The 25,941-nt window shown below is 41.5% G+C and overlaps 3 protein-coding genes across 4 annotated transcripts in view; 1 reads left to right on the forward strand and 2 right to left on the reverse strand.

The window, feature by feature from the left end:
* LOC143354740 (protein Wnt-7b) overlaps positions 1-10,606 on the reverse strand; it is a 104,230-nt gene extending 93,624 nt beyond the window's left edge. Inside the window, exon 1 of the mRNA XM_076789017.1 lies at positions 10,405-10,606. Within this exon, the coding sequence (XP_076645132.1) occupies positions 10,405-10,433 (29 nt within the window). The 5' untranslated portion in view covers positions 10,434-10,606. The remainder of the gene's footprint in view (positions 1-10,404) is intronic.
* A 7,929-nt stretch (positions 10,607-18,535) lies between these two features.
* On the reverse strand, positions 18,536-23,872 carry LOC143354725 (uncharacterized). Of its 2 annotated transcripts, none has more exons than XM_076788995.1 (6): positions 23,463-23,872; positions 22,921-23,388; positions 22,344-22,840; positions 22,007-22,275; positions 19,760-19,823; positions 18,536-19,634 (listed from the first exon to the last, which is right to left on the reverse strand). In XM_076788995.1, exons 1-6 carry the CDS (start codon positions 23,576-23,578, stop codon positions 19,444-19,446), a joined length of 1,605 nt encoding a protein of 534 aa, XP_076645110.1. In that variant the 5' UTR covers positions 23,579-23,872; the 3' UTR covers positions 18,536-19,443. The 2 variants fall into 2 exon arrangements, with proteins under 2 accessions (XP_076645110.1, XP_076645111.1); XM_076788996.1 differs by having other exon boundaries at positions 23,449-23,540.
* A 93-nt stretch (positions 23,873-23,965) lies between these two features.
* Positions 23,966-25,941, forward strand: Prosalpha5 (proteasome alpha5 subunit). Its single transcript, XM_076788997.1, has 3 exons — positions 23,966-24,075; positions 24,457-25,017; positions 25,100-25,941. Exons 2-3 carry the CDS (start codon positions 24,457-24,459, stop codon positions 25,265-25,267), a joined length of 729 nt encoding a protein of 242 aa, XP_076645112.1. The 5' UTR covers positions 23,966-24,075; the 3' UTR covers positions 25,268-25,941.

Consider the following 25,941-nt stretch of genomic DNA (forward strand, 5'->3'; position numbering starts at 1 on the left):
TGTCATGGACCATAGTATTTTAAGAATTATGGAATAATTGCTGGAACAGGAAAACATCTAATACGTTTCTGGACATTTGCTCGTTTCAGAAGCTCACTCGTTTTAGAAGACCGCATCGACAACGAAAGTGCCTCGGAGAAGGCTCTCGCCCGATAAAAATAATTAATTAATGTTTCCGAACGAATGGGCGTGTACGGTAACAATGGGGAATTATATGCGCGAGAGCTCGCGCGGAAAACTCTCGGATCACAAATTCACGGCGCGCACAGTGAATACAGACATCCGTTAAGATTAATAAGTTCCGGCACACGGTGTAGGACAGCCCAAAGTAAAATAAGTAATAAATAGCCGATACGCGATCTAAAGCGGTACGCTATATATTTGCATTTTACGCTAGAACCGCTACGGACGCGGTGCGCGAACGTGGACGTGCAAGAAGATAAATGGAGTCGAGCATGGCGAACCGCGTAATTTCAATGCTGAGCTACTGATTCATTCGACATTGTATTTGTTTCCTATCCGAGCGACAGGCCGACTGCGAAATCACATTGTTTATGCGTTTCTAAACCGCGTATTGTTTCGACGCTTAAATCTTGCAAATTTTTCGCGATATCGCTAGTCCGGGGAATGCACAAATCCGTCCGTGACAAGAGGAAACGATACTGCAAACGGAAATGGTGTTGCCAAACGATGTTCCCATTGTTCTCACACTTGTCTATCTACTGGAAGAATGCTTCGAGCGATGGAAATAAAAATTTTATTTCTTTTTTTCCACACCATTCTTCTGAACATTTTGATACGACTTCTCGGTACGTACAAGTGTTATGTAAGTTTATGTAATTTACAATCGAACATCTAAAGTTTTTGGAAAAATTGTACATGTAAAATTAGACCCAATCCACGCAACACAATTTCGTCTTCGTGTGTAATTGAAATTCAAATGTCCTGCTACACAAAAAATTAATCTTGATTAATGGAGCAAAGTTTATCAAAGACCAAGTCTTTAACTCAGTCTGAATAAAATTAATCTCCATAAAATAAAGGTTGTTTATTTAAAAAATTTTTCTTTAATTAGTAATACGTCTGGTGTGTTTCCCACGCTCAAAATCAACGTTTCTTTCATTCCAGCTTTTTGTATGATCGACAAAAATGCACGAACGTTCGCTTACGCGAAAGCCACGTATCGTTCCAATGAAAGCGGGCTCGTTCAGAAAATGGAAATCGTTTGAAGGATCCCCAAAATTTGTGTTTCGCGTGTTCCGATCGATTTCGAAGAGCCAGCGTGGTTCAGCCCCAAGAACTCAATTACCAGGAAAAATTCATTTGCGCCAGGCCATAATGCATCAGGCGGAATGACCGATACGTATCCGCGCGTGAATTTTCGATCCTATCGGCGCACGGTCGTGATTCATTTCGTGGGTGGATCGGTCGATCTACTCGTTCGACTTGAGGCCGAGTTGATGTACGAGGGGTGTGCCTCGGCTCGATCCTGGAGAGCCGAGAGAAGATCTTTGCGATCGGTTCCGTTCCGGATCGGGAACAGAAATCGGGGAACGATCTCGCCCACCTGCCCAGAGCCCCGGTATATTTCACCGAGGTGAACGGGAAAAACGTGAAACAATTAAGACGCCCGCTGAAATTGGTCTTTCGTTTCGTCCCCTTCCATATTGAGCAGTCTCTGTTGAAATATTGGCTCCCTTTCGGTCGTTCTCTGAATGAAATACGGCTGGGAATGACCTCGAACCCTTTATGGAAAAATCTGTTCACTGTCCAACTCGTTAACCATCGAACTCGACATTTGTTTAAGCGAAAAATTCGAAATGAATCGGGAATAGTCAATTCATATTTGAGTAGCAATTTATGGTGGGATTTCGAGACATTTACATTAAGGAACTATGATTATCCGTGTGACACGAGTCATGCGTTAGCTATTTTAGACATGCCTGTACTAATAACCATTCTATTCTAATTTGGAGAATAGAACTCAATGCCGTTGAGGTAGTCACTTTACACTTAGCTCTTCGAGACCGTAATTACACGCACGTGATCCGCACGACGAATGAAAGTCTGGTATGAATCGTGAATTCGTAGACTTAAATGGTAAATTCGTGAAGACAAATGGTAAAACTGTTGTCCCTCGGTTCTTCCCGACGAACCGTGGCACCCAGCCAAACAATTAAAGTGCCTCGAAAAAGGCAGTCGTTTTTGAGGTTCGGGCCACGTTTCGACAATTTCGGAGCACCGGTGCACGGTGATTTGAACTTGCGATGACGAAAATTTACGATCACGGTTCGCCTCGATTGAACCCGCCGATACCGTTCGGCCGGTGCCCCGGTATAATGCGTGCAATAAAATCTGCGTTAAGCAACAGAGGCCGAGGAGATTCAGTTCGAGCGATAAATTCTTTTTCCGCTAATCTGGACCGATCGTTTTCGTGGCCGCTCCGGCTCGTAAACCGCGTTGCTTATTACAATTACGAAATTCATTTTGTTGCCGTCGCGTCCCCGGCATGTATTTATCGGCGAATCTTCCCGAGAATCGCTCGTCCGACGGAATATCAGCGTTTTAACGACTTCCATGAACTTGCCGTTTCAGTGCTAGAACGTTATTATACATAGAACAACCGCGTTTTTTCCCGGGCCGCCATGACGGTTTTCATTGGTCGAATAAAATATCCCGCGGACACGATACTTCCACCCGATGATCTCGCGCGGGCGCGTAAAAATTACATGCTCGATCAGTTTAGAGGGTCCAGTGGAGATTACCAAAGCGTTCTTATGGGGGAAACCGATGACTTTATTGCCTGGGAAAATCAGGTTCTGGACGTTTCCACTTTCGTTCGGTGTCGAAGGACTTTGTTTACGATCCCGGGCTGATATTCAGTGCTAACATTTTGACAGACCTGCCGAGCGTTGTTCGATTCATAACGTTGCGTCAGGCGATTTTTTCGAGTTCAATGTATAATCATTTTTCTGACGCTCGTGCTGAACCTTCGGTGCGAGTGCAGACGTACACTTAACCCCTTAACACTCGAATGGCGACCGTAAGACGCCACTAAAAATTACTGTGTCATTATTCAAAATATTTTTTACATTATTCAATTTGTATGTATTTAATAAATTACTAAACATTTCAGTACTGTGTACGAGTAAATTGTACCAGTTTTTTTCGAGTGTAAATGGTTAATACTAAGAGTTGTACTAATTCTTTTGAAAAATATAGTTCTATCTTACAGACTCCTATCTCTCCTAAATTTCGAGACCAACCAGATGTTTCTCACGCTTCCAATGTAAACTCGTCAACTTATGCAAGTGGCTCCGATAATTCGACTCGCTGCGACGACACAGAAAGCTAAGAACGTATGCGCGTGTGTGTTTGTTTTCGCCGTGGCCCCCAATTGTAAAATAAAACAGAAAAACCGGTCATTTGGTGGTGTTAAAGAGAAATAAGGTACGAAGTCGCGATAGAGGCGACATTTTTATGCGCGACAGTCAGGGAAGCCCTTCGGTGGCCCTCGAGCCCGTTCGCGGGACGTTGGAAATTAGTATGTTGCGGTGTCGGCAATTTTCTGCCCTTTATAGGCCCGCGGCATGCGAAAACGTAACTGTGCAACGGCGGGGGGCAATATACACAGCCGATGAGAATTTTATTCAAAGGACGGATCCTGCGGCCGCTAATGGCCGACGCGCGGGTTCCCTTCGATTTTCGAGGAAACAAGCGTGCCTTGTGTTAACAACCGACAGCCCCCCTCCACCCTCCGTCCGCGAATTCCCATTAATTCTATATTATTATTCCGTAATTGTACGGCATGTGTTTTCGGTTTTCAGGGGGCCCCGTAACGCGTGCACAGACCCTCGCGGTAGCCCCGTGGACTGACGAAGGGACAGCATGAATAATCGCTGTTCGAAATTCCGCGAATCGGAAAAGTTGAGTTCACAGGTACTGATGGCGGCTGGGAAACAATAACGCATAGGATTTTTATTTGGCGTATATCTTTGCGGTTTTGTGCGAATATTATTTAAAACGGAACGATCATTCTTGGTTACCTTGTACCTTCCCAATGAATTAATATTAAATTGATGCGCATAATGTGTCAGCGAAAATCTAATAATATGCAGGGTTAGGAAAAGAAACATTGGGCAAGTGAAGAGAAATAGTCCGATTGAATGTATTTAAATTTGATTGGCAATATTTAGCCGTATAAACAGATCAAATCAGCATACTCGACGGCCCGACATCTCCATTGAGAATATCAATTATTTTCCAGAAGCAGACAGCTCGCTCCATTCAACAGCAGTTTATGCGCTGACAATGGAGAACGGGTACGCCGCCGGCGACACGATCAGGACTATTCCGTCATTTTATTGGAATGACTGGAACAAACGGCAGGAATCATGTCTGGTTGCACAGCCTGACGTTTCAGACAGCCGACTGTACATATGTAGGTACGTATATCACTATCCCGTACACCGGATCCGCGGTAAGAGGGGCGAACGCACGGGTTGGAGGACAAACGATCGAGAAAGCGCCTCGAACAGAGGTGCTGCGAATTATTGTCGCCTCGATGATCCATTATTGACACCGTTCACAACGACAATCTGCTTTTCACATCTTCAATTTTATCGTTGAAATATTGAAAGTATAAATCGACGAAGAATTGCCATCGAATTGTCACGATTGTTATTTGTGGTATTAAATAATTCATTCTTCGCTTTCACTTTTGTCTAGTAAAATTGTACAAGGTAACAAGCAGTTGGACGACGTTCATGCGAATTCCCTTTTTGTACAATTGAAGAACGTCTTTGGCTCGGTAGACGATTCTTTGCGGCGCAAACAAACTACTAAAAATAGTGTCCTTTGTGGACATGCATCGTTGACACTCGCAGGAGTGTTATAGTGACTGCGGGTAACACAAGTGTTACTGTTCCCAATGATAAGAGTACTTGCACGAATTGGCCAGGCCGGAAGTCGCAAAATACCGTTCGCACAGGACGAGGGGGTCCGATCGGGCCGAGCAGAATGCTACAATGTGCGCTCATTGTGGATTCCCGTTTTATGGTCGCGCGTACGCTGGTCCCCCGGTCTTCTTGGTTCACCGTCGTAAAAATGTTTACTGTCCGCCGCGTGAACTTCGAGAGCGCAGATTTCACGCGGCGCTTTAATGGGACGTCATTAGCTTTATGATATCGCGTTATTTACGCCGCGACCCTATTGCCGAATGCTTTATGGACAACGCCGCGTAATAATGCTGTCACCGGTGCCGGTACACGCGACCACGATAAAAGTCCGTTCACAAATTTTCACCTCGCCGCGGCGAGTCGTAAATCCGCCATCGACAGGTGATCCTGCGGATTCGATGGCTATCGGTGTCGCTGTATCTCACTCCATTGTAAATAACCGACGAATATTTCGTGGAAACCCTCGATCGTCCTACACATAAGTTCGTCCCGTTTATCGCTTTCCCGTTTAGATTAATATTTGGGAGAAACTCTCGGCTCGGGTTTTATGGAAAAATTTAATCACCTTCGTGTTCCTCGTCATTTTTCTGGCACCGGCATTAAGAAGATATTATACTGAGGTGCTTCATCTTACTTTTCAACGTTACTTTTTACGGTTTTGAAATTGTACAATCTTCTTTCTTACTCCGTTGAAAAATACTGCTTTCCCCCCCCCCCCCCCTCGCTTGTTCAGACTAAATTCGATTATCTGAAGCAGCTGATTATTTGACCGTGGACTTTTATGCACTGGTGGCATGTGCCGGGTTGTAAAACGCAAGGAAACGTGCTTGCACATTAACAAGAAGCGACAGTATTTTTAAATTATTTTTACCATGAGGACACTTTTAGTTGCTTGAAATTTTACCCGTTAAGATCAGTGGCAATTAGACATAAATTGTCCATTAATCTCGTGCACTTCTTGCGATAGTTAGCACTAAAAAAATCTTCTAAACGTCCAATTGCACTGAAATGGAGACCACAAGACGTTCGTTCTCTTCTTTCCCTGCAGGCAGCCCAATAATATCTTTCGCTGACAATAAACCACCATCAGCGATGAATTATACAAATTCTGAAACCGGTCTTGCATGTTCGTATTACAATAAAGTACTACAAAAATGAAATCTCAGTATTCCACCTTTGTAACTCGCATCACTGCAAAAATTCTGATCGTGTCTATGCTTGTTCGACGCAGCGCAAGTCCTTCTGGTATTACAGTGTCGCGTCAGAGCACAAAGAATAATCGTGATTCTCGAATAAAGGAGCGCAAGCAGCCTGAGAACGAAATTACCTGCGGAAGCTGGCCGGGTATCGCGTATCGTGCGATTCTACCCTTGTTTCTCTATTATGCCCGTCTTTTCACACAATTTCGATGTTACTCCACCCTGTCATCCCCTCTCTCTTTCCCTTTCTTCCTCTTTCTCTTTTTTTCTCTCTCTCTCTCGATCTCCTGTCGTCATTCTAGCGCCTAACACACCTCTCGCCAGCACCTTTCTCCGCGTTTCTATTAGCGGTTTGTATTTCGAGCAGATGTTTCGCCGGCACAATGGCCGGCACACGGGCTAGCCAGTTTCAGCCTTGTAACGGGCATTGTTGCACCAAGATATAAAAGATTGGGGTAGGCCCCTCCTGGCCCTTCTTGGCAACGACCAAGAAAACGCGTTGCCGTTTTCTCGGACGAATCGTGGCTCCAAGCATCGATCTCTTCTTTGGCTTCATTTCACGAAAAGAGAATCGGGATCGAGCGATCCCCCATTATTCCGTCGGCGCTGTCTTCCTCGATCCTGCGCGAGATTAAGTCGTTCTTTGATCGAGGAGCGAGCGAATCGAGCTGGTGTCCCGAAAATCTCAAAAGTGGTTGATCAAAGTAGAATTGATGAAACTGGCCTACGTTTGACTTGACGTGTGAAAAAATTGAAAATTCTACTGATCGAGCTGCCACTGGTGTTGTTATACAACTGGTAAATATCACACTTCTACCTGAGACTCTTTTCATTCAATTTGGTGGACTGGAAACACTGTATTCGATGTTAGATATATATAATAAATAGCAAGGAATTAATGTATCCCCGCAATTGACTCAAATTTTTGTTGATGTGCTGGCAAATGACAATTGTTCGTCTAATTTCACGTAAAGAACATTTTGGGGAAAAAAATGTGTCGAAATGTGTTCATTGATTGGGTCACGATTTAGATAATCCACACATTTTGTGGCTACAAAAGTTGCAAACTTTGCTTTTGGATCGAATAAAACTAACGGAACACAACAGTGGTCCTCAACATGCACATGCATCTTTAAGCAGTGGACCGAGCAGCACAATACTAAAACTGTTAATTTCCTTCAAGCAATCAAGTAAATCGGATAAAAGTATATCGTAAATATGTTATGAAAACGTTTGCGAAATTGTTCATGCTTTTTTTCATTGCACGGGTAGACGCAAAAAGAGGAACAAGAAAACAATGGGCAACCGTCCGCTTTTGTGATCGCGATTTAAATCGGCGATTTGCTCGGTTTACCTCACACGTGCCGGAATTAAAGGCGCTGTCATATCCGCTTAGCAGCCGGACGACGCATTCCAGTTTAATTTCGCGTCGGACAATGAGCACCGCGGAATCGTCGTAAACCTTATCTCTCGAATCGTCGAATCGTAATGACGCGGCACTCGCGCATTTAACGAGCACACGTTCTAGTAATATTTGCACGATCGCTGCACGTCTATTCCATCCTAGATTTCTCATTAATTTTTTTTTCTATCGCGATTTTACAACCAATGCGCCTTAATCGATAGAAACAATAAAACGCTCGTCTGGTTTCCACGAAAACCGCATCTGACGTCATTCCTATTTCATACTTGGCTAATCGATTTAAATACTTCATGGAACAACACTGCTTACGTCTTTTTTTTAACCTTGTGACAGTAAAACAATTCATATTATTGAGCAATGGTAAAAAAACTTTCGTTGAACACGTGTTAATAGTGACATTCTGCTCTATCTTGTTAAAGTTTCGAATATTCAACAATGACAAAAGCGAGTAGGTTTAATTTAAAACAGTAAAAACATATTAGAATGAAAATAATTTTCTATTTCACTCTAGTTCGTTGTCATTCAGGTGGAAAATGTTTATTTTATTTATTTTAGACTCCCAAGCGAACGCGTTTAAAGTTTCTCAGCGCAGCGTCTCGAACTCTGTTGCGTCGCGCTAAATGGTCTCTAACATCGTCATTTCCGTGAATTCGTCTGCAAAATTTTGAGAGCACATTTCTCAAGTATGTCCACGATCTATGCAACAAAGAAAACTCAATTTTGTTGAACCTGTTGTTTAGAATTCTTAAGAATCTCCGCTAAAGTGGTATACTCTGTTTTGTCGAACTAACTTCCATCGAGCGCCGGAGGAAGAGAAAGAAGAAACGAACGGTGAAAGAGAGCCCGGCCGCACCGTTAGTCATTGGCTGCTAACACCAGCAAAACCAACTCCTTTCGCGCGTGGGTCGCGCGAGTATTTAATAGGAAGCAATGAGCAACAGGTCCAGCCGAGCGTGCTTGGGCTACGCCCATTCGAACGCGTTCCCCATCCTGGAACCGCTATTTTCTCTTAACCGGCGTGGCTTTTCTCCCTTCTACGATCCCACCGTCAACTAACCGGAAGCCAACATCTTGATCTACAGTGGCAGGAGCGCCTCGGTTCACATCGTGCCCCCACTTTGCGACATCCGGGCTCGGCGACGTCGTTTCGGACGTTTTTGCGGCACAGGAAACGGCAATCCCACTTTTCTCCCTTTTATTCTACTTTATTGAAATCGCGGAACGCTTTCGTGAAAAATTGTTCGACAAGACCATTCATTGTTGTTCGTGTTGCAATCAAAAGTTGCATTAAACGTCACCGAATGTGCTCGCTTTGCAAGGGTGCGTGTCCATTTGAGGGTAAAACTGTCGCGAGCTACTCTCGGGAGTCGAATTCGTCAGTGGTTTATTTTGCACGAGAGGAATAGCACTCTCGAATGGTATCGGAAAGTGCTATTCCTTTCGTGCAAAATAAAACACCGACGAATTCGACACGCGAGAGTAGCTCGCGACAGTTTTACTCTCAAATGGACACGCACCCTAAGGAAATTGAAAACGAGTCACTTTGGTTGCAGTTAATTCTGGTGTGAAGATTAGACTGTGGATTTCTATATACAGTAAAAATCTGATTTATCAATTGTAACATAATTGTTGTAGGAGTCGGGGAAACACCCCTGTTATTTGTTAATAATTTTAAGGAGTTGAAAAATAGTGTATAGAATCTTTCCTGTTAATATGGCGGTCTAGAGTGTTGTGATTTGGCGACTCCTGTTTCGTTTTGGAGTCATTCGATTTGGAATAGGAAAAAGTAGATGAAAATTACGTTCGGGGAGTAAATTGTTTGGGAATTGTTTCCTGCGAGTACCACGATCTAGAGTACCGTGGCGGCTCGGTAGGCGATCTCGCGAGGCGAAACCAACTTTCCACGAGGCGCGATCATGTCGTTTCTTGTTCTTATTGTTGGCGTGGTCTGGTGCAGGGACGGGGGGAAGGCAGAGATTTTAAGGAGCGAACGAAACGGAGGTCCCGTGATGGGCTCTCGGGATCTCTTTAAAGTGCCGCGGTCTTTCGATAATTAGAGGGCAGCCATTGTTACACCGGGCTTCGAGGAGAGCTCTGGGGACCAAGTGAGAAAGAAACGGGGGGAACGGGGGCCCCACGGAGAAGACGCGGGCCCGCAGACAGCGAAACGAGGACCCATTCTCTCTCTACTACCCTTCGCGCAGTGTGACGGCCAATGGACAAAAATAAAACAACAGAAGTTTAAAATTCGCGGCATACAATTCTAACGAAGCAACGTGGATTTTAATTCTACTCGTAATTTTATTGAATTATCCAATTTGTCTTCAAGAATGATGTTTGAGCTTCAGACCAATTTTTTTAGATAACCTTCCAAGTTAACTGAATGCCTGCTTCGCAGTATCAACAATTTGTTTTAATGTTTAACGCTGAACGTTTATCGGCTTTGACTCGAATGTTTAAAGAAAGTACGAAAAAGCAACTCCTTGATCTTGTTAACATTCACATAATAATAATTTCCTAGCTGAATAATATTGTACAGTGAATTCCCGATATATGTCAACAACACGGGTCTTGCCAGCGTCGTGTATCGTCAAGCAGACATACTCGAACCGTGTTATGTTTACACTCTTACAGCTTCGTGGCCCCTCGCGGGGTATACCCCGCGGTAGTAGGGGTAATTCCGCGACGTTTATCATCCAGGCCTTGGCGACATATATAGAGAAATCACTGTATTTCGATTTCAAAGAAATGGGTAGCATATTTAGCGGACTCTGATCGAAATCTTCGAGTCTGACTCATTATCAGGCAAGGTAACAGTACTTACCCAAGCAACAAGCGGCTGATCTCCTTCATTTCTGCGGAATCAAAGCAGCTCCGAGCTTCTCATCACGACACGCGAGGACAAGCGTTCGTCAACGGGACAACCGGTCCCTTTTCAGCTTCGTGTGCAAGCGAATTCGCCTCCCGACGACGACGTCCTACGATGGATCACACGAACGAGTAATTAGTACGTCCCCCGTTTTCATAAATCATCCCGCCCGTCCGATAAACACCACGACGCTTTCTCCTCGCGAAAGAATGTCGTCGATCGACCGTGCGATTTTTTCGGTTATGTCGCTCGCGAAGCTACCATCAGACCATGCTATCATCAGCATAATAGGATTGAAGCTTCGACCAACCTTTTTTTCTCTCCCCTTAAATTGTCCTAACCCTCGGAAAAAACCCTAAGTTCTTGTTCAGTTGAGAGTCTACTCTTTCAACCCCGTGCCCTACGATCCCCCTTCACAGTTTCGTCGATAATATTTTTTTATAAAAGAATGAATTTTTGTGTTCAATGCGTGCCTAGAGTTTCATTCACCAAATATCGATACATTCGATTTCGATTTAGAAGAAATTAATGACATCCGAATTTAGCACAGCGTGTTTAAAATATTGGTAACGAGAGTGGTATGATATTGTACGAGAGAATTCTTCAAGAAAGACTTGCCTTTTTAGATGCATTTTAAAAGATGAAATTTACTGTAATATCGATTTTGTTTATTCTAGAATTCGATCTATATTGAAGACTAAAGAATAGAAGTGGATCAGTGTCTTTAACTGTGTTCCGGAACCCTTGTTCGAGATTGTATACATGAACAACACAACTGTCAGTCTGTTAATAGTAACAAACCTGACTCAATTCAGAGATCAGGCTTGTCAACGCGAGGTTCCTCTCGCCACTTATCATCGAAACACACCGCGGAGTTCACCCAACAAAAGTCGCACGAACGCACTGACATTTACAGAATCGAAACGTAGTCCTCTTCACGAAGAAGTTACGACTGATGAGGGTTAAAATCCGGTCCCCATGAGAAATTGGTGTTAACGCCAGGACTTGTACACGTGTCTCGAAAGATCCACAAAACTCGTGTCGACCGTCTCGGAGACCGTCGATCGATTGAAACCACCCGGATCGGAATCGAATCTCGCTCCCGCCAGGGAACGGGCCGTAAAGATCGCGTTCGACCGGGAACGGTGAAAACGAGCGAACCCGGCCGCGGACACTTTGCGTTAATTAATGTTCGCTTTGTGCTCGTTCCGGCTGTGGTTGATTGGTGGCCGAGCGTCGCGAGATAAATCGCGCGCTGACTTTCCGTGCAACCGGTGGTTACAACCCGACAGCCCCGCGATTACTACAATTTACCGAAGTTCCTGTTCTCTTCTTTTACCGTGGCCCTGTCTCGCCGGGGTAAGGGGGAACGGATAAACGGCGGTTTCCACTGGCTGCCCAGGCGAAACGCTACACTTCGAAACATTGAAACGCCGTGGATCGCGCGCGGTCTAACAGTTCCGGACTGTTCGCCGCGATATCATTATCTGGGCTCGGGCTACCTGCTCCCCGAATAGCTTCATTCCGCTTTATTGTCGTGTACCTGCGTTCCCATGAAAATCCCCTGAAGAAGTGAACGGGTCCAGGGAACGAGGACTGTCGATCGGCGCCGATCTTCCTAAGATCTTGTCAAACGTTTTTAATCTTCCGTTTCTGAGCGACCTTTATCATCATAGATGACCCGGTATCATTCAGGACCGAAACTTGTTGCACCTTCTTCCGCTGTCCTGATGCAAATCCTCGAAAGAAGAGAACGAGTCCAGGATCGTTAGACGGCAATCTAATTGGCTGTAAGTGTCCCGCGCACTACGAACTCCTTCACACTAAAGTCACCTAACAGCCACGTTGGCTGCGTCCTTATACTGTTCTGCACGTTCCCCTTTCATCGGACTATCTTCGCCCAGCGTTCACTGCAGCTTATTCATTCCGTACGAACAGGTGAGCAGCGGTTATCTGTCCAACTCGGCGTTTGTTGTGACACCTCACTGGTATTTGACAGGCGATCCCACCGGCGAGACGCGAAAGGCGAACACGTTGCCGATGCCAAACATAGAAACCAAGGGCGACGGTCACGGATCGGAGACGAAACGAGAGTTTCGGAGTCGGCCGGATGATAATTGGGCCCCGGTTCCCAGCCACTGTTTCTTTGATAACAGGTTCTCCGGTTCCACAGAGTGCACCGGAGTTGTGCAGCCGTATCGCGCATGCGTTCATCCTTTCCGTGCCGGGGACGTCTCTTCTTTGAGAGGTCGTAAAGATAATGCCCACATCGCCAGCCGGCGGCAAACAGACCAGAACGGAAAATTTATCCGGATTCTATTTGAATGGAGATCGTTCGCGACGATTAATTAATCCGCCGGCTGCATCGGACTCGGCCATCATGGGGGCTCTGAATTACCCATTACTGCCTCCTGCCTACCTCCCTCCCCCCCCCATATACAGGGTGTTTCCGATTTGCCGCCGCTAAGGGGATGATTCCGTGAAGACATATCTGTCGAAAAGTGCAGAACTACATTTTTTCTCGAACGTGACTGAAAATTCAGGTTCTTCTGCATTGATCTTTACTTTGGTACACAGAATTTTTCTACGGCTTCCGTTAGCATTTTAGTCGGAGTTTATGGTTTCGGCGTATATTTTTATGTTTCAAATAAAAATTAATTTGTAATTATCCAGGAAAGTAGAGGTCCAAAAACAATTTTAAAGGCGAATTAAAAATAAGCTGCTGATCTTAATGCAAAATAAAAGTTTTCTAAAGTAATTGTAAGAAACAAAAGTCAATTAGAAATGTATTTCTTCTTTGAATAGTTTTACTGGGCTGAAGAGAATATAACATAGTTTTTCACCTAGTCATTTTTACTATGCATGCATAAAATCCGCAGACTAGTATGTGTTTGCAGGAAGTAGAATCGGCAGGTCATGATCAGACACACCAACTGATTCAATCAGCCTAAGACTTATCAGCCCTTATATCTAAAGAATGATCGTGACAAAATATCGTTAAATATATTAAACAATATAGAACAATCATCAGTCTATTCGTTTAAAAAATTTGGTGTTGCAACTGTTCGGTTGTTGAACCTCTTCCGTTTCACTTTTTAATTTCATTCAAAGAAACAATGTTGACCTTCACACGATCCTCATGCATCCATCAGCACAAAAATGGAAGAACTAATAACACCAACGAAATTGAAACGAATAATTCCAATATTTTAAAATTGAAAAATGAAACGATGAAAGAATTACTCGAATTTAGCCCGTCTCGTATTCAGCTATCGTCTGAAGCATTGTTCCTTGCGAACAATAATACCGAGAAGATGAAGACGTCAAACTCAGGTGAGACACCCTGTATACACCCGCACCCGGTCTCTTCCAACCCCGGAATCCCATCCCATCGGTGGCACGGCAATGCCAACCCTCGAAAAGGGCTCCGCACGGTTTTAAATAATTAGTTCGGTTAGCGTGATCTTGTTTATTTGCGAGATCGTTTATCGTACGGTCCTCCGGTTCGCCAAGAAGCTGCCGAGTCCGCGTTTAACGCGGCGCGATTCAATTTTGCGAGGCAATTACCGCCGCCGGGCCGGGCCGGGCCGGGCCGGGCCACGCACTTTTATTTTTGCACCGACGGTGGGAGGAGAAGTTTTACCAGCGTTTCGCGCTGTTATTATTTCTTTTTAAGGCGCGTCGCGTCGGTGGCTCCTTTCGTCCGAACAGACGCATTCTGTTCGCGTTTTCGCGTCGTTATACTATACCTAGTCGTCGCTACGACGACGTTTCCAGAGACTCGATAGTGTTCGCCGCATGATTTTCGCGTTAAATGTTAATGCATTAAGTTTAATCGAGAAACAGAATAACGTGGTTACACCCCTGTATTCATATAAATCTGTTATTATTGCAGCTTGATTTATAGTTTTTCTTGTCGTGTGACAGTATTTTGCGTGTATGGTAGACATTTTCTGTTCAATGGCGAACATGTAATAGTCAAAAATTAGAAAGTCTAATGTTTTATCATAAATTTGAAATTATTACACATTCAACTTGACCACTAATTAAGAAGAAATGAGAAAAATTTGCCGTATAATTTGAGGACTCGGGACAAATAAATCTACAATACAGCATTTGAACGTATAATACTTAGTTCGTGAATTTCATCCGGTGTACATAGCATTTAGGAACTAGTGAAAATTGTTTAAACAGGCATACTAGTTATCTTTGCAACGAACCCGACGAAAGGCAATCTCCAATTTCTGAGAACACCTGTCAAACACACCGTGTGTTTACATTACGCTCGACCCACAGATTAACTTTTCCTAAACGTATTTGAAAATTTAATTAGACGCGTAAATTAACAGGTACGCGGGCAACGCGAGCATTTTAATCTCTTATAAATCAAACGATCCGCCGGTCGGAGTGTAATTAGCGGCTAATTAACGATGTTAATTTATTGGCCTACTTGTTGCAAGGCGGCTCGTTGTACCAGTTAGATTGCTTCATAGTTCGCTGCCGGTCGATTCAGACGGAACCGTTTCCGTTTTTTTTCCATTGCCCTGCCGTGGGTATGCATTTATCACGTTCATTCACATTCGACGGTTTCTTATGCAAGGAAAACGTAGCAAAATGTGTAGACGAAATCGACTAAAGAAAGCTAACTTCAGGAAATTGGATTCACCTGACTCGGCAACTTTCGATAAAGTTCAAATCAATTTAATTATAACAAAAAAAAAAAAAAAATCGTGACCAATTAATACAAAGTATTAATTATGCTTCCGAAGACTTGAGATCTCATTACACCCTAACGTCACCGAATCTGGACAAAAAAAAAGAAGAAGATGATTGGTAGAACTTCCAAGAACTTGCTAGTATGAAGTAAAATTTTACATTTTTACACATACAGTACCATCGTACAATTATTTGTATAATCAATATTCAACACGAAAGAATTACATTCTTCATTTTTGTATGTACGTACGAGTTAGTACCATCATTCTCTTATAATATTTAATAAAAATTATGTTTGCAATCGTAAAGAGTGCATTTTACTTTTGACGCTGGAGCGATTCAAATGCGTCCAAAATTACGCTGAAGCAAGTGGAACGCTCAGCGAGTGTTGCACGCGATCAAAAATCGCGTCCGGTACAACCCTAACGAGGAAGCACATTATGCCGACTCCGAAGACAAGCGCTCGCGGTTCACTCTCCTTAAGTTTCGACGGTTTCCTCGTTCCAAATATCCGAGCTTTTACGGTCCATAAAGGGGCGAAGGTTGCTTTTAGTGGCTATTACACGAATCTCCAGCTTGGCGCAACATTTATGGCTCATGCGCCGTGTGGGGCAGTCGTTAAAACACATTTCGTGGGCCACGGCAAGCATGGACGCGAGCACGGTTTCGCGTTCACGGCTAGAGCCTCCTCTCCTTTCCACGAGCTATCGAGCTCGATCGGCGATCCCATCGGTAAGAAAATGAGAGTTTCTACTTCGGTTTTATGGAAGGATGCAGCCCGTGTAAAAATCCTGCGGCGAATGTTCGACGCCGGCGTTGCTTCTCGTCGCGTTCTCCAAATTTTCAAGATTTGTCCGACAAGATTCCTCTTCGCCTCGAATGAATTTATGGGGCGCAAGGATCCTCGAAATGTTGCGTTTCGAATTGCTAAGTGACACATCGAAATGTACTTAAACAGAAAAAGATAACAAAAGAAATGTACAAGATTTTAAGGGCGTGTGCTTCCGGGATTAAAAACTTAATACTAAACCTACCACCACCGCACCGGTCAAAAGGATCGGTTACAGAGTTTTTATTTCACAATTGATTGAATAAATATCTTCAGTACTCATCAATAGTTAAAAAATGGTCTGCACAGCCAAAAAGGTTGACGCTACACGTTTCGTTCCTCTGGAGTACAATTCCAAGTACCATTTTTCTTCTTTTAATTATGAGATAATATCGTAGCTCTCGTACGCGTCGCGAGAACACATCAAGGTGTAACAAGCATGCGTCTTTCCTTCCCCATCCCCTTTTGTCTCCTCTTTTTAGCCCGCCGCTTCATAAAGGAATCATTACCGGCGGACAATTAATCCTCTGTATAATTAGCTGATAAATTTCGCGTTAATTGCTGGTCATTATAGCCGACCGAGATTAATCGTTCGAGATCGCTTGATATTTAAATTAAAAGCAATCTTCCGCCGTTGATGCGTGTCGCCTGATTCTCCGATACGTCTCTCTGGTTCTCATTTCTCCTATCTGTTAGATTTTCGATATGGAAAAGGCTGCTCGATCGATGGTAACCAACCATGAAACACGAGGAGGTCGGGACATAATTGCAATTCAAGTCATTTATAGCAAATTGATTTCGTTTATCAAATTCACGCAGCAGAAGCAGTATTTTAGTATTAGAAGGCTATCCTCGGCTTTTTTTATTACGGCGGGGTTCAAATGGCAGATTTTAAAACTTAATTTTGGGATTCGCGACTTCGCAATCGCAAATCAAGCGAAATCATCGAGATAAATCAAGCGGTCATGTCGTAACTAATACCGAATGATAATGAATCGCTACAATTCTTTGCTCACAATGGCCCATAAATCCACGAGCGATTGGCCGGTACACGCTCGGATTGTGAATCACGTGTTCGTCTATTAGTAGGAACGTATCATTAGTTTTTGTAAAACGTTTACACAACGTGACTCGTGTCGGACGAATATATCCTTCGGTGCAGATATCGATCTAATTATCCGTCGATTTCTATTGGAATCTGGACACAGCAGAGTGTATGCACACTGTCGACAGCCCGGTTGCTACGTTGGTGGTATTCCATTAGAAAGGAAAATGGCGGCCGGCTCGGCACTTCCGGTATAATCGATTTACGCCTGGCCAGAGGAGATAATGTTATACATTAAAGGATATTAATAATCGTGAAGTATTCGAATTTAATGACGGACAGCGAAAGCATCGATCAAAGTGTCAATTAAGAGAGCTCGATTAAATGAGCGAAGAACAACACGACTCGCACGAACGCGCCACCACTTTAATTTCGAGAGATTCTCGTTACTTAAATGCTCGTAAAATTTAATACAAGATATACCGAACACGATTTATTCGTCGCCTTCACGATTCGTCTTTTTTTCGCACTTTAATGCCTTTAGAGAGCCACTTTCTGGTCTACCGAAACCAATCCCTTAAAAATCCTAGAACCCGTTCGTTCAATTATACTTTCTTCATTAGCTTTTCCCTTTAACTTACGCGGCCGCTTATCTGCGTTAATAAACGAGAAAATTAGATAATTAGCGAGGCCGGCTTGAAAAGGAAAGCCAGATAATTGTGGTGAAACTGAAGAGAGGACGAAATTTACAAAGTCAAGTTTAGTTTGCTCCATTCAAAAATTACACTCGTCAAATTAGCGATAGTCAATTAGAGCTTTGCTTGAAAAGAAAATCATAATAATTATTTATAAATAAAATCAAATTCACTTTAGACAGACTCCTAAATTTCGAACCATAACAGTGGCTATTCTATTAAATAATTGTATCCATAAAATAAAAACTGGCTTCACAAACGAGTCCAAAAAATGACGTTCCATTTAAAAAAACAGCACGGCCATTGGTTCTGGCTGTTCATTCCAGGATTCACGTTCGAAAACGGATTCGCATGGCGATTACGATACACGGGACTGGCGCAGCTGCATTTGTAACTGCTAATAGACCGTGAACTCTGTGGCGGCTCTCATTGTACCGTAAATCACTCAGCCATGAATGCAGATATAATGTCTCTTTATGCAATGCGATATCATATTTCATGTAATAGTGTCTATCATGTACTATAATTGCAGGCTTACTTTACAGTCGACACGCGGCGCGGATACGCGCGCAACCGGCCTAACTCTCGAATAATTATTGCGCCTAACTCTCGATAAAGAGATCACCGATACCTTATCCGGTGAGCTATTGATACGTGCCGCCTCGTGGCAGTAAATACTAAAATAATTAACGCGAGGCTGCCGATCTCGTTCCAGGAAACTAATCGACTTTGCATCGCGACCACACAGCGTTTCCTGTTTATGAACGTCTGAGTGTTCAGGACAGAAATCATAACATCGTATCCATAACAAACATTTTATTTTCCTTTCATATATATCAAGTGGTCCGGAGAACATTGAACAAGTTGTATTTACTTGTTACGTTTGCTATATTTATTATATTAAGTTAGAATTGGGTTCAGAACGTGTGTCTGTATTCTTGTCTGACGACTATGCGTCGTTTGATTGATCTAGCATTAAATAGGTTCTTGTATCTTGGCAGGACTCATTGCTGAATCTAAGGCTTCTTTCCTGTATTTTGGTATTCTGGCTAGCGTTGTTCCTAGTATAGTGTTCTCAAAAGTATCCTTGAGATAAAAGGCAGCACTGTGTGTTGTATTATAATCGTCGGATTATCACTTTCATTTAGAGACATGTGTTAACAGCATGTAAAAGCTTCTAAAGAATTACGAGCGAGAATATTACTTCTTATTACTAGACTATGGATTCTGTGCATTTATGACAAAAATGGGTAGATGAATTATAAAACTGTAGAAGAATTCAACACGTTCGGGGCTGATGGCACTATTCTTGCTTGATTTAATCTTTCTAACGAACATGATAAATAGTTCTTGGACCGTAAAACGAAATGACATACTACAGGTGAAGTGAATTGTACAATAAGGTCTCTAATGTATTTTAGAACGATAGGTACAAGCGTTCCATTGCTTTTCATTTTGCTGACAGGAAAAGCTTATCATTTTGTAGAGAAATTCTGAAGACTATCTTGCAGAGACTTTCTAAAGAAGAGAATTAATAAAGGATTTCATCTCGACACAATTTTCTCCAAAAGTCTGCCAGCCCCGAATGTGTTAAAAATGAATGGACATCGATGTATTACACTGGACTAGTTAAAATTATTGACGTAAAAAGGAATGTCTATTTGGCACCTGTTCTTGTTACAGAAAACTGTGATTTCGTAGAACGCAATCTACTTATCACGAGGCAAAGGTACGATGCCAATTTTCTGGCCAGCCTTATCCTCGTGCAGCGCCATTCCCATTTCCTGCAGCACGCTGTTCTCGACGACTCCGATCCTCGAGCAATTCCGAACGATCTCCTGATTCCCCGGATTACCCTCGCATAAATTCCGCAGCGCGAAGATCGTCCATTGCATGATAACTGCGCGTTAAAGGAAGTTTAATCGTTTCGCGGTAACAGGCGGCATTAATTGGTTAAAATATCATTGCCGGCGCGGACGGTGATCACGGTGTGTATGACAAATACGAGTCGGCGAGTGTACTCACGAGGATTTCTCGCGTCTATATTGCAACAGTCCAGGAGCAGAGGAACGACGTCCATTTCACGGAGCTGAAAACGTCCACTGTCATCAGAACTTATGCCCTTGTCGGACGAGGACGCTTTAAATATCGCATGAATATTATGTCGCGTAAAACTCCGCGATGCCGCGTAAACCGACCGACGTCGTACATAAACATTTACTTCCCTTATTTTTATCGATAATGCACCGTAAACAAACATAAACATTTACTAGTTTCGATACTGTACCATTTTCTATTTCTCCGCGATTGGGACTGGATGTGCTTGTTCAAAATGTGAGACTATTCATTAGATAAGAGTGCTTGGATCAATATGTCGAAAAACTACAGGAGGATATTTTGTGCAATTATTTTTTAGGTGAATAGCAGGATTAATGTGCTTGGTAACCAGAGGTAGAAAAAAGTTAGTTCGTCAACGATCTAATACGTTCTATATTAATGTACACTCTGGTATTATCACTGCTTTTCACTCATTAAAGTTATGGCAGATAATACACAGGTACATCTCGGACCATGTTTACGAAAACCTGTCCGTTTCAAGGGGGCCAATTTCGACAAGGGGGCGCGGAGTCGAGAACGATCGATGGAAGAAGAGGAAGAAGAAAAATCGTTTGGGACCGTACGATGGCGACGATCTACTCTCGAAAATGTTCAGCAATGGTCGTCATAAACGGGACGGGTACATACGAATTTTATTATCGCGACTGCTTCCAGCGAAACAACTCGCGAACACGTCGGGATTCTGTTAACACTGTAACACAAGAGTGCCGTGCGTAATTTTACGAGCAATCGCGGCGCGACCATAAGCGTTTTGCGATCGTGCATGAAGAACGGTGCGTACGTGTGTTTACAGAATGAAATTTAAGAACACGATCGCCTTCGACACCTGGAAAAGGAAAAATAAGAACACAAAGACGAGGAAAAAGAAGAGGACAACGACGACTACGACGAAGAAGAGGAAGAAGCAGCATCCGAGACCTCGTATTCACGCTTCTGCGGCCGTGTGTGCAATGCCAATAAAATTATTCGAACGTAACAGAAAGCGGTCGTACTTCGATCTCGCTAATATATTAACGCGGTATCCGATCCCAGCCAAATTGCCGCGTCTTCGAGCCAGACAGGATACTTAATTTTCCTTTGTTCGCGCTTGAACAGTGCACAACAGTGCGCGATCGGCTCCTTCTTTTGTACCCTATCTACATCGTAGTAGAGATGAAATCAATAAGGGGCAATGGCGATCACTCATGACCCTGTACGCATAAGGCGCGATAAAAACCGAGCAACGAGACCCTTATTTCCAACTTAACGTTTCCCGTTCGATCCTCTTTCTTTTTTACGTGTCAGGGAATGATCTATGGAGCGAAATGGTCTTACACGAGCCAGGTTGATGAATGAATAATTGTCTGAAAGACGAGACTGCAAAAAGGGAACGAGACTCGTGAGCAGCCCAAAGACTACCTTCCGAGTCGCTCGATCATTTCTTTCTTATCAGAATTTCCCTGATCTACGGAATTCCGCGTGGTAGTTCTATCGATCCCCGTTTTCGCACCTGAGCGCCACTTGATAGACCTTGCGATCTAGAATTTTCTGATAATATTCGCTTTACCGACAGAGGATACGCGATTGTTTTCCTACTGCCGCGACTGCGGGTCAAAACAATTTAAACTTTGCATAGAAATTAAAAAGTTTTCTACAAGATTTTTGCACAATTATGCTTTTAAGCCGCCAAACGTTCGAAATTTCTGTCAGAATATATTTTAAAATACCCTGAAAATCGAGCCAATTTTGTTCGAGCTGGCGGTCAGGTTGCATTGATTTTCGATATGCCCTCGTTATTTATTTCTAAACCACAGCGATTCTATCATAAAGACTCAAACGTTCGAAAATTCCGACTGGACTCCATTTTAATAATTTCGTATCAATTAGCAATCGCACTTTGCTGATTTTTCAACTCGATCTCGGACTTCAGTACTTCTCGCACTTCAACTGAATATTTTTTAACACAAAAATTAAACTTTGTTGCTTGGATATGAAATAAAATACCCTGGAAGTTTTCATAATAACTACTTCATAATTACGTAAAAAAAATCTGCACTAAAATTCGGATTCTAGTCATCTATTCGTCCATAGGAATATTTTATAATGTTTTAAAATTGCAAAGCGAATGAATGTGGAAATTTAATCAGAAATAGAGCAAAACTGATTTGTACTTACAAGATCTTGGAAGTCCTTGTTCCTGTGCGACATGTTTCCAATAATTCTTATTAAACCCACTTTGAAACCAAAAGCAGGGTGGCTGTGTAAATCTCTTCGCTCTCTTGCTGTATTGCTTTCACTTTGTTCGGTTCCCATTGTGCTCGAATCTTCGTTTGATTCGTCACTTTTGGAATCTTGCATCATTTGCTGTACATCACTCAGCTTCTGCATTGGTGTGAAATAATTATTCGACGTTTTTCCAATCTCCTGTATAGCTTTCAGAAGATCTGCGAAACATATACTGTTAGGTACTTGCTAAATACAGAAAGGGACATTTAGATGCAAGCATAATTACATGTACAATTAATGAGTAAACATCTATTATTTTTTGTATATGAACTACAGGTTACAGTCCCAAGAATATCAAGAAGAATAATGATTTCTGTGGGTTCCATATTGTCTAAATACGAATCAGCAGTTTTCAATATTAAGTCACTCATTTTACAAAACTTTTCGGATAAAAATAGTATTGTGTCTTCTGTAAATTGATGCTCCTCCCTAGAACTGTAGGTGGAGTCAGAGAGCTTATTGTATATCAATTCTAATAAATATAATCTGTCTTCGATATTTAGATCATTGTATGCGTTTGTTAATACATCTGCTTGGCAGATTAGATCCATCAAAGCTTCGGTTGCACTATCAAAACCTTCTTTAATCGGTTTGATAAGTTGTGAACATAACAGCATTTTCTCTTGGTTCATGAAGCTCTCTCCTTGAAATTCTTTCAAGGCATTGTGAATAAATATACATGATACTCTAACAAGTGGAATATGTTCTGATTGAGTTAGATTTCTGTTAAAATATAGAAGACATAAATTATAATAGCCTTCCAAAGATGACAAATATTTTAATGTAACAGTATCTACACTTACATTACTATGTCTTTTAACATAGGGTCCATTAAAAATTTAGGAATATCATTTTGTTCTGGAAAGTTATTGTCTTTGTGTGCAAAGGAGAATAGATTGCATAAAAACTGAATACTTAATCTAAGTATTTCTATCTGTTCATCTGATGTGCCTTTATGAATTTTACACGATTTGATGAAATTTGTTGTCCATTCAATAACACCTTCATAAGGAAAATGTGAATGGAATGGGTACGAATCTGAGGTTTCTACATGTTCTAAACTTTCATTGTGTGTGACTAGCTTGGAATATAATTCATGAAAGGGCATTTCATGTTGATTATCAGTCGAATTATATTCCTTATGTGCATAGGTATTAAAACAAGTATTTCCCAAGCATTTTAAACATGCAATCTTTATAATGTTAGGGACACAAGAACCTGTTGTAAGGATTTCTGCTGTTTTCGCTACGATTGAAAAAGCAATTAAATCCCTGAAAATTTAAGGTGTGTTAAATTGAATGAATATTTTTAATTCGTGCGATACTTTATACATTTTAAGTCATACTCTGATTGAAGAGTTCCAAACAATTTAGGGTTAAGAAGGCTCAACAATTTGTCCCATTTTTGTTGAGTGAAAGCAGATTGAAATTCGGGTAAAAGATTAATGTTTCTTGTGTTCATCGTGACAATATCACTGACACATTTATTTACAATGTCTAATGAATTCTTTTACTCATTGCAATTCTTCATATTTGTTCAAATACAGTTCGTAATATAAACCATAGACAAAACATACGTGAAAGATCTTCTCACTATATATGTATATGTTCAGTTCATATACATTAAGTTCATATCACAATGCACTTCTTTTCCAAGATTTTATAAAAGCTAAAAAAAACGACACTTTATTTTGTCCAATTAATTAAAACAACTGTATAAAAGTAAACAAAACGTGTTGAAAACATTATGTAAAAATACATAAAACGTGTGAAACTACCTTATTGTCTCTCCTGTGAAGTTAGCAGATATTAGTTGGTAGATGGAACCACGACCAAAATATACACGTCCCTAGATTTATCCCCGCCATTATATTCAAGTCCCTCCGTGACTAGCGTTTGTCAAGTCGGCTTAAACCAATTTTCGAGGAACTTTAACTGAAGAAAAAGAACAACTTGAAGGTAAGTGTCCTTACTTTCTAAAAAGTGTTTTAAATAAAAAAATAGATTTAATTCTGCGTGTTTGCTTGTCAGTAAAGTAAATCCGAACGTTTTGCTATGTCATTCCAATCTAACCTTACACTTATTTGGATACATACTGAATATTTCGAACATGTTTCAATTAAAATTATCATAAAAGTATGATTTAAATTATATTAAAGATCTACTACTCGTACAACTCGCTATTCAAGTAATAATAACTTTGTTTATTCATGCAGTGATATATCATAACCTTAAAATTCTCGTTCAAATATAACCAGTATGATAAACACTGCGAATCAGTTATAATAGACTATTTTAATATAGAATAGTTTGTAATGACAAATATATTTTTATTTTCAGATGTTTCTAACACGTTCCGAATACGATCATGGTGTTAACACTTTTTCACCAGAAGGGAGATTATTCCAAGTTGAATATGCTATTGAAGCGATCAAGCTTGGTTCCACTGCCATTGGGATAGCAACATCCGAGGGTGTCGTGTTAGCTGTGGAAAAGCGTATAACCTCTTCCTTAATGGAGCCTACGACAGTAGAGAAAATTGTAGAAATTGATAAGCATATTGGATGCGCTGCATCTGGTTTAATAGCTGACTCTAGGACAATGATCGATCGTGCTAGAGCAGAATGTCAAAACCATTGGTTTGTTTACAACGAGAAAATGTCTGTGGAATCTACGGCACAAGCTGTGTCCAATTTAGCTATACGATTTGGAGATAGGGATGACGATGGTGGTGCTATGTCGAGGCCATTTGGAGTAGCAATGTTGTTTGCCGGTATTGATGACAAAGGACCTCAGTTGTATCACATAGATCCCTCAGGCACTTTCATCGAGTTCGACGCGAAAGCCATTGGTTCCGGAAGCGAAGGTGCACAACAAAATTTGCAAGAAGTGTACCACAAGGTAAGTCGATCATTGTTTGTTCATATTTTATGCTGAATTGGATAGAAAATAATGTTCAACTTTTTTTATATTTTTATTCCAGTCTATGACACTCAAAGAAGCAATTAAAGCTGCCTTAACAATATTGAAGCAGGTCATGGAAGAGAAGCTGAATGACACCAACATAGAAGTAATGACAATGACACCCGAGAAACTATTTCACATGTTCACAAAACCTGAATTACAGGAGGTGATTAAAGACATTGCTTAAACCCTATAGTGTCTAAAACACATGTTGAATTAATTGACATTGGTACATGAAAATATTTGCAGCAGAAATATTGATGCTGTATAATTGCAAATTATACATACGTTTTTCACATAAAGAATATGTAATTTCTATGCAATGAATGGTTTTATATTTTTTATTTTTTTTTTTTTTTTTAACAGAATCAATGATAGTAAACAAATGGTTTCAATAATATTGCAGAATCCCTTACATGAATTCCCAAGTTTTTATGATTGTGTGTATTCTCCAACACATCGAAAACGACTTTCTTTTTGATGTTACCATATCGAATTTAATCATGTTTTTATCATTTATACAGTAGTACTTAAATCTGTTCAATTACAGTAATAATGCACATAATTCTTTTGTTTTCTCAACTTTTAATTTAGTTAATCGATAACCTGCCATCATCAAGAGAAGATTCATTAAGATCAGGATCCAATACCTCCGGTCCACTCCCATCCGTATCCATTACTGGGTGAAGGATTCAGAAAAATCTTCATTTTCACAAGGTTTTTACTTCCTATCCTTTAACTGTTTTTTTCTTTCCTTAACATGTAATAAAACATCGTTCATAACACAATCATTTATTCGTATGCAATGCTACATGTATATTTATTTTGTTGTTTATAATTTTTTATTTTATTTTTGTTTAA

This window comes from Halictus rubicundus, chromosome 6 (genome assembly GCF_050948215.1).
Source record: "Halictus rubicundus isolate RS-2024b chromosome 6, iyHalRubi1_principal, whole genome shotgun sequence".
Taxonomy (NCBI): Eukaryota; Metazoa; Arthropoda; class Insecta; order Hymenoptera; family Halictidae; genus Halictus; species Halictus rubicundus.